At 44.1% G+C, this 8,518-nt stretch overlaps 2 protein-coding genes across 2 annotated transcripts; one reads left to right on the top strand and one right to left on the bottom strand.

Annotated features, from left to right (window-relative positions):
• LOC102462706 (olfactory receptor 5AR1-like) lies at positions 1-5,596 on the bottom strand. The gene is made up of 2 exons (XM_006133533.4): positions 5,588-5,596; positions 1-939 (listed from the first exon to the last, which is right to left on the bottom strand). Exons 1-2 carry the CDS (start codon positions 5,594-5,596, stop codon positions 1-3), a joined length of 948 nt encoding a protein of 315 aa, XP_006133595.3.
• Positions 5,597-5,820: 224 nt separating this feature from the next.
• LOC142829338 (olfactory receptor-like protein OLF2) lies at positions 5,821-6,672 on the top strand. Its single transcript, XM_075928826.1, has one exon. The coding sequence runs from the start codon at positions 5,821-5,823 to the stop codon at positions 6,670-6,672; it is 852 nt and encodes a 283-aa protein (XP_075784941.1).
• The last annotated feature ends 1,846 nt before the right edge of the window (positions 6,673-8,518 follow it).

Here is an 8,518-nt window from a genome sequence, read left to right as displayed (position 1 = left end):
TCAAGCATGGGTCAGGAGTTTATTCCTGGCTTTTCTCAGAGCATCTTTCACCTCCCTGTTCCTTAGGCTGTAGATGAGGGGGTTCAACAGGGGGATCACCAGCGAGTAAAAAACTGAAGCTATTTTGTCTGTGTCCATGGAATAGCTGGAAGTGGGTCGCAAATATATAAAAAGGAGGGTGCCATAAAATATGACCACTGCTGTCAAGTGGCAAGCGCAGGTGGAGAAGGCTTTGTGCTGGCCCTCGGCAGAGCGGATCTGCAGGATGGTGGGAATGATATAGACATAGGAGAGAAGGACAATCACAACACTGCTGACTATAATGATGCATGTGCAGGCAAACATCACAATCTCATTGATGCGTATGTCAGAGCAGGAGAGCGCCAGTAGTGGGGGGATGTCACAGAAAAAATGACTGATGATATTTGAGTGGCAGAATGACAGCCGAAATGTCAGACACGTGTGTATCATTGAATCCACCAGACCCATGGCACACACCCCAGCCACCAGCTGGCTACAAAGCTGTCGGGACATGGTGACCGTATAGAGCAGCGGGTTACAGATGGCAACATAACGGTCATATGCCATCACAGCCAGCAAGAGACACTCAATATCTGTAAGAGAGACAGAGAAATACATTTGCACAGCACAGGCAGTGCGAGAAATGCTTTTCCTCTTCGCTAAGAAATTCTGCAGCATCTTAGGGGCAACAGTTGAGGAATAGCAGAGATCACAGAAGGACAAATTACAAAGGAAAAAGTACATGGGGGTGTGAAGTCGGTGGTCATTCATGATTAACAAGATCATCCCCCCGTTCCACATCAGAGTGGTAACATAAATCAGTAGGAACAACACAAACAGGGGAATCTGCAGCTCTGGACGATCTGTCAGTCCTGAGAGAATGAATTCAGTCACCACGGAGTGATTTCCCTCTTCCATCTCCTCTGATCTGAGATCAGGCAGCTATAGTAATGTGAGGAGGTGGATGGCTTGGGGAAATTATCCCTTCTCTGTAACAAATTAAGGGAAGAAAACTGGAGATCAATTTCTTAATGGACACCAATTCAGGATCAAAGAAGAGCTTAGTCCACAGAGCCAGATGTTCACAGTTGGTCATGTCGGGTGTCCCATTCACTGCACACATTGTACGCATACAAGGACACCAGGTTAATGGTGTCCCACTCCTCTTCAATAATCTGAGCAACAAAAAGTGACTTGTGAGTTTCTTGTGAGAGAATCAGGCTAAACACCATCTCGGATTGCTTAGCTCAGGAAGGGGTGACAGTAAGGGTATGTCTAAACTACATGGCTCCGTCAACGGAGCCATGTAGATTTGTTGTTTTGGCAAAGGCAAATGAAGCCGCGATTTAAATGTCTCTATGAAAACCGTAAGAGACACTGGAAACCACCCACCTCAGTGACTATGTAATTGCCTAATGTGTTGTGTCTTTAGCTCAAAGGATGGGATCCGAACAGAGGCTTTTAATGCTGGAGACCGTGAATGAAAAATCTTCTGGTCACTGTGGGGTCTGTCCGAGTGTGCCGGTGATGCAGGACAGCAGCACCTACCTGCTGAGGAGGAGATGTGGTGGGGTTTCCCCATCGAAAGAAAGTGCCTCTTTTGAGGGCTCAATAAGTTTTATACAGAGATCTGTGCTCTCTGGGACATAGTCTCTAAAGTAAGTGGGAATAACTGAGCTCGGAGATGCACAGCACCTAATTAGAGAGATCAGTGATCCAAAGTCACCCTTGGTGTAACTCATGACCTGGGGATTAATTGGCAGCACTCTTTCCTCTTGTGTTCTTAAATTATGCAATTTCTATCTGTTGCAGACCATTCACTATGATGTTCTATGTCCTTCTCTAGCTACGTCACTCTCGCAAAAAGGCCAAACAGTCTCACTCACCTGCTCTCTATTTTTAATTGGGCATTTTTCTGTAAAGTTGAGAGGACCTATAGTGGCCTCTTCATATTCCACATGTTTGCCAGCAGCATTTTCCAAAGCATCCACTAATTCAGTGAGCCTATGGGCTAAAAAGAAAAGGTGGGTCCTAAATTCTTTCTGCCTCTGTTTGCCCATCCTGGAATGGGAGTAACCCTGCTTATGTGCATTTCAGTAGGCTTCATGAATATTTGTAAATCTCGATATGGCCTTGTGGTGGGGGTGCCCGAGCCTCATCGGTTAAAGCAGCCTTAGAGATAACCCAGCCAATCAGAACAGGTCTTACTGAGCCAACCTGTAGGGGGAAGGCTTAGTGCAACAGCCAATCAGGGCCAGGCTGGCCCACATAAGAAAGACTGAAGCCTTGAGACAGGGATAAAGAAGGGGCTGAGACCATGAGGAAGTGGCTCAAGGCAACTGGAAGATGTTGGAAAAAGGTCAGTTTGTGGCTGACATTTATAGGTTAACTGAGTCACAATCCAGAGAAGCAGGCAGGCCTGGTTCCCCCCTCGTTTGCATGCCACTTGCAAATGAGGAGAGTGGCTGGTATCTGCTCAATTTTGCCTTTGTAGTAAGTTGAGAGTCAGTAACATGGAGTCAGGAGGCCTAAATAGAGGCCTGTAACATGAAAACAGCAACAGGCCTGCAATCTAGTGAGCAAGACTTTGGTTCAGTAACACAGGAGCCAAGAAAGAGGCCCTACTGATAATTGTGTGATTGTGTAAGTTAGGTAGAGCATGGAAGGATACAGGGAGGCACTGGGTTCAGACTGTAAGCAAAAGTGGAGTAACAGAACATCTTAATAAGAAATGTCTTGGTACAAAGACTCTCTAAAAACTAATGCACATACCGACCTAGGTTCAGGACCAGGTCGAAATTGACAGCATGAAAGATAGTAAGTAAGCCCCCTTTCCGTAAGGTGAGGGGTGGTAACTAGGCAACAGAGGGTGGTAACCTGGTACGTAAAGAAGTGGGCTACGTCTAGACTGGCCCCTTCTTCGGAATAGGCATGCTAATTTCGAACTTTGGAATAGGGAAATCCACGGGGGATTTAAATATCCCCCGCGGGATTTAAATAAACATGGCCGCTGCTTTTTTTCCGGCTTGGGGAAAAGCTGGAAAAGAGTGTCCAGACTGGCGCGATCCTCCAGAATAAAGCCCTATTATTTAAATCCCCGCTTCATTGACTATATCAAGTAAACTACTGTACATGGCTCCATCGATGGAGACATGTAATCTAGACACACTGTAGGAGGGTTGGGATATGTTGGAGGGTAGGGAAATGATCCAGAGTGACCTAGCTAAATTGGAGGATTGGGCCAAAAGCAATCTGATGAGACTCAAAAAGGACAAGTGTAGACTCCTGCACGTGGGACGGAAGAATCCCAAGAACTGTTACAGGCTGGGGACCGACTGGCTAAGTAGCAGTTTGGCAGAAAAGAACCTGGGGATTACAGTGGATGAGAAGTTGGATATGAGTCAACAGTGTACCATCATAGCCAAGAAGGTTAATGATATATTAGGGTGCATTAAGAGGAGCATTTCCAGAAGATCTAGAGGAATGATTATTCCCCTTTATTCGACACTGGTGAGGCCATGTTTGGAGTATTACATCTAATTCTGCCCACTCCCGCCATTACAGAAAAGATGTGGATGCATTGGAGAAAGTCCAGCAGGGGGCAACAGAAATGCTCAGGAGGCTGGAGCACATGACCTAGGAGGAGAGGCTGAGGGATTTGGACTTGATTAGTCTATGGAAGAGAAGAGTGAGGGGGGATTTGATAGAAGCCTTTCGCTACCCAAAGGGGGGTTTCAAGGAAGATGGCGAGAGGCTGTTCTCAGTAGTGGCAGATGGCAGGATGAGGAGCAATGATCTCAAGTTGCAGTGAGGGATGTCGAGGTTGGATATTAGGAAAATCTACTTCCCTAAGAGGATGGTGAAACACTGGGATGGGTTCCCTAGGGAGGAGGTGGAATCTCCATCCCCAGACATTTTTAAGTCTGAGCTTGACAAAGCCCTGGCTGGGATGATTGAGTTGGGGTTGGTCCTGCTTTGGATAGGGGGCTGAACTTGATGACCTCCTGAGATCTCTTCCAGCCCTGTGTTTCTATGACTCTATGAATTAGTGAACGCTTTAGAAAACACTGCCTCCGGACAGAGCATTTCAACAGGTTCATTTCCACTTTACCGAGAAGCACCCAATGAACAATGGAGACTAGATGTTTGTGATCACGTGCTGAATTTCTCTGGTTACCATGTGTCGTCCATCAAGTAAAATCAGTGAACCTATGTGTTCTATTTTTTGGATTGACATAGCAAGAGAAAGACAAAGAATATCATAGTCTGTGATGGATTGATAGAGAGAGAGAGAAAGAGAGAGAGGCCTCCAATATATCATACAGGTTTCGCATTCCACCTGTTGGGGACAATGAGGCGATTCTGAACCTAGAAATGTCTGAGAAGATGTCAGTGGTTTCCAGCATGTCTCAGGCTTGTTATATAGACCCGTGTAATATAATTAGTGAGCTTCAGCTCCATTTCACATTCTGTTCCTTTAGCAAAACTACTGCTAAAGCTGGTGGAAAAGTTTCTTGAAAAGATTTTTATGGAATTTTCCATGACATTATCTTTTCCATGGAAATGTTCATCTTTCCATCAAACTACCAAACTCTCCCCTCCCAAACTGTGGCTTTAGGACTCTGGTGATGTTCCAGTGCCGTTCAACCTTGCTCATGGCAGAAAATATTGGGCTGTGTTTTCAGCCAAGCTTTCAGCTGCTACAAATGAAGCCTTTGTTTCTCAGCTCAACACAGTCCCAGGGTTGAACTTTGAAAACAGGAAGCTGAACTATACGCCCCGTGTAACTCAGGTAGAAATTGCACCATTCAGTAACACAGGAGGAAAGAGCACACCACATTAATTCCCAGAGTATAAGTCACACCAACAGTAACTTTGCTTCACTCAGTAGCTTAATTAGGTGTTGTGCCTCTTGAGATCAGTTATTCCTGGTTACTTCAGGGAGCATGTCCCATGGATCTGGCTATAAAACTTCCTGAACATTCAAAATTGGAACTTTCTCTTGATGGAGAAACACCACATCTCTCTTCTCAGCAGGTACGTGCTGTTGTTTTGCATCGCAGGCACACACACCTACAGACTCCATAGTGAACAGCAGGTATTGAATTCATGACTAACAGCACCAAAAGTCACCGCCCAACCTGAGCTATAGAAACACAACACATAATTGGGAAAAAAAGGCAACTACATAGTCCCTGAAGCCTGTGTTTCCATTATTTCTCAGGATTTCCACATAGAATCATGTAAATGCCATTTCACAGGCAAAAAAGCTTAATTAGCAGAGCACACAAGCCTTTCCCCAAACACACAAGCTGAGCCACAGAGCTCCCCTTGCCCAAAGAGGGTGGAAAGATTGACACTCATCTACTTTCACCCCGTGCAGCTAAGGAATGTTTCCACCCTGATTCTCTCTCAGCAGAGTCACAAGTCAGTTTGCTGTTCGGATTAATGAAAAGGAGTGTTTGTGTGTGTGTCACGAATATCCTGTGTGTCCTTGTATGTGTACTGTGTGTGCATTGTATGGAACAACTGGAATGAGCAGCTGTGAACATCTAGCTCTGTACACTAAGCCCATCCCTAGTTTTATACAGGTGCGCATTCAGAAACTGATCTGCATTTTTCTTCCCTTAATTTGTTAGGGTGAAAGGACATGTCACCTGAGCCATCTTCCTGCCAATTTCATTGTAGCTGCCTGATCTCGACTCAGAGGAGATGGAAGAGGGAAATCACTCGGTGGTGACTGAGTTCATTCTCTCAGGACTGACAGATCGTCTGGAACTGCAGGTCCCTCTGTTTGGGATGTTCCTACTGATTTATGTTATCATCCTGATCTGTAATGGGGGGATGATCTTGTTAATCACAATTGACCCCCGACTCCACACCCCCATGTACTTTTTCCTCGGGAATTTGTCCTTTTGTGATTTCTGCTGTTCCACTGTAATAGCCCCTAAGATGCTGCAGAATTTCTTGGCTGAGAAGAAAAGCATTTCCTACACTGCTTGTGCTGTGCAAATGTATTTCTTTCTTGTTTGTGCAGATATTGAGAGTCTCTTGCTGGCTGTGATGGCGTACGACCGTTATGTGGCCATCTGTAACCCCCTGCTCTATACTGTCGTCATGTCTAGGCAGCGTTGTAACCAGCTGGTATCTGGGGTATATTCTGTGGCATTGGTGGATGCATTGATGCTCACCTGTTGTACATTTCGGCTGTCATTCTGCCGCTCCAACATTATCAGGCATTTCTCTTGTGAAATCCCTTCTTTGATGGCACTCTCCTGCTCTGACACCCGCATCACTGAGATTGTGATGTTTGCTTCGACTTGCTACACAGTAGTGATCACCAGTGTGACCATCCTCCTCTCCTATGTCTTCATCATCTCCACCATCCTGCAGATCCGCTCTGCCGAGGGCCGGCGCAAAGCCTTCTCCACCTGCACTTGTCACCTGATTGCCGTCATCCTGTTTCACGGCACACTCCTTTTTATGTGTTTCCAACCCACCTCCAGCGATTCCATGGGCACAGACAAAATAGCCTCAGTGTTCTACACACTGGTGATCCCCATGTTGAACCCCCTCATCTACAGCCTGAGAAATAGGGAAGTGAAGGATGCCCTGATAAAAGCAATGAATAAATGCCTAGCCAATTACTGAATCTGTTCATTTCAATGAAGGCTGAGTGATGGGGAGCAGAAACAGGTGAATTCAATTCCCACCCTATTTCAATGTTATTTTGCAGTGCTCATGCTTGTATTGTTCATTATTACATGGATATTATTATTTGTTTGTTTGTATTTCAAGAAGGCCTACAGGCCCCAAGTGAAATCAGAGGTTTTTATGCTATTACTCTAGCAAAATTAAAGGAAGCAACTGTTTCACATGTGTGAGTATATAAATATATGTCATTTGCTTTGAATCCATGGATCAGTTTGTATTTGCAATGAAGGGGAAGTAGGAGTAACAAATATCTCTCTTTGTAGCAGAGTTGTTTCTTTGTACCTGCTTGGATTCCTTTTGATGTGCATGATTACTGTGGCTGAAGCAAATGGTGTAGTTGCAGAAATTGTTGTCTGGTTTGAGTCCTTGCACTAAGAGGAAAAACATCATTTCTATCACAATGTCCTTCACTTCATCTTAAGGGACCAATGAAATGAAGAGGACCATGTTGTCTAAAAGAGAACATGGTGTGTATCCTCTGATCATCTGAACTGATCTGAATATAAAGTAGCACAAAAAGCGTGAATTTTCTTTACAACATAAATTAAACAGAAAGGTAAAATCAGACACTAGCTATTTCCATTTCATCAGCAGTTTTGCTATGCGTTCTTGCTCTTAATTCTCTTGGGATGTATTATAGATAGCCAAGGGTTGGGATTTAGGGAATTGTATTGCTCCAGGGACTGTGAAGGAGAAATGGAGGAAACTGTGCCCATAATTGATGTTTTAGTTCGTAGTTGCTTAGGAAATATTCATTGCAACCTGATCCAAGTCTGAAAAATCCCTAAATGCTTAGGGAATGGCAAACATTGACCAAAATGTCCTTTGAGAAGGATGGAAGGATTTTACATTCAACACCAATGAGAAGACTGAGTTATGGAGCCATTTATTTCAAGGCCTTATAGCTAGGTTGTTACCAAATGTTTATGGGAGTGGAGGCTCATAACTCCTAGACTGGGTGATCTTAGCTTCTATAAGTAACATTAATGAATTGGTAAGATGCTCCAGTATTTCCTGATGCTCACATTAAAGGAAGATGGATAGTTCAAAGCCAGGCTCTCTCATTCCATTCATTATAAATACACAATAAAAAAAATAACCAAATGTGTTAGCAACTTCCATGTTGGATGGCACAATATTATCTCCATTTCACAAATGATGAGATGAGGCACAGATAAAGTTAATATCCTGCTTCAAGGCCACACAAGAGGACTGCAGTAAAGCCAGGGACTAAACCTAAGCCCCAAACTACAAAGTTCTATGCTAATACTCTGCCTACTGGAGAATTTGTCTTGTGACAATACAGGAACAGTTGTGTAAATACAGCCCCTCTTTCTTTACATAAAAGCTCATAATCTGCTGATCATTGTTGTTCAGGTAAAATGTGTGTGACAACATATGTAAAATTCTAACATTGTACTGTATAATGTATTGCTCTGTTCTGAGTTTAGAAAAGCAGGAATAAAGCAGTTCATTAGAAACAAAAGGCAAAAGTGATGTGTCAGCCAGGGGTCAGCCAAGTTAAATCACGTCTCGCCTGGTGAAGAGGCCATTCTTGACCAGGAAGAAGGGTGTGAGTGAGAAATCTACTTTTTGAGAAACAAAGAGCTGGGGTTTTCTGTCCACTTGGATGTTGTCTCCAGAACCTCAAACTGGAGACGATTCTTACAAAAGTGAAATGACCATGAGAAGCAAAGGCAAATACCTGAAAGCTACTATCCCTCCTTTTCTCTCTGCTCACAACATCAAAAACAATCTGGAGTAAAGTGAAGGAAGCATTAAA

This window comes from Pelodiscus sinensis, chromosome 4, assembly GCF_049634645.1.
Source record: "Pelodiscus sinensis isolate JC-2024 chromosome 4, ASM4963464v1, whole genome shotgun sequence".
NCBI classification, from domain to species: domain Eukaryota; kingdom Metazoa; phylum Chordata; order Testudines; family Trionychidae; genus Pelodiscus; species Pelodiscus sinensis.
Note: the sequence above shows the minus strand (reverse complement) of the source record. Positions and strands in the feature narration are given on the sequence as shown.

Coding starts and splice junctions, on each gene's coding strand:
- LOC142829338 (XM_075928826.1), top strand. CDS start 5,821: ATGTTCCTACTGATTTATGTTATCATCCTGATCTGTAATGGGGGGATG.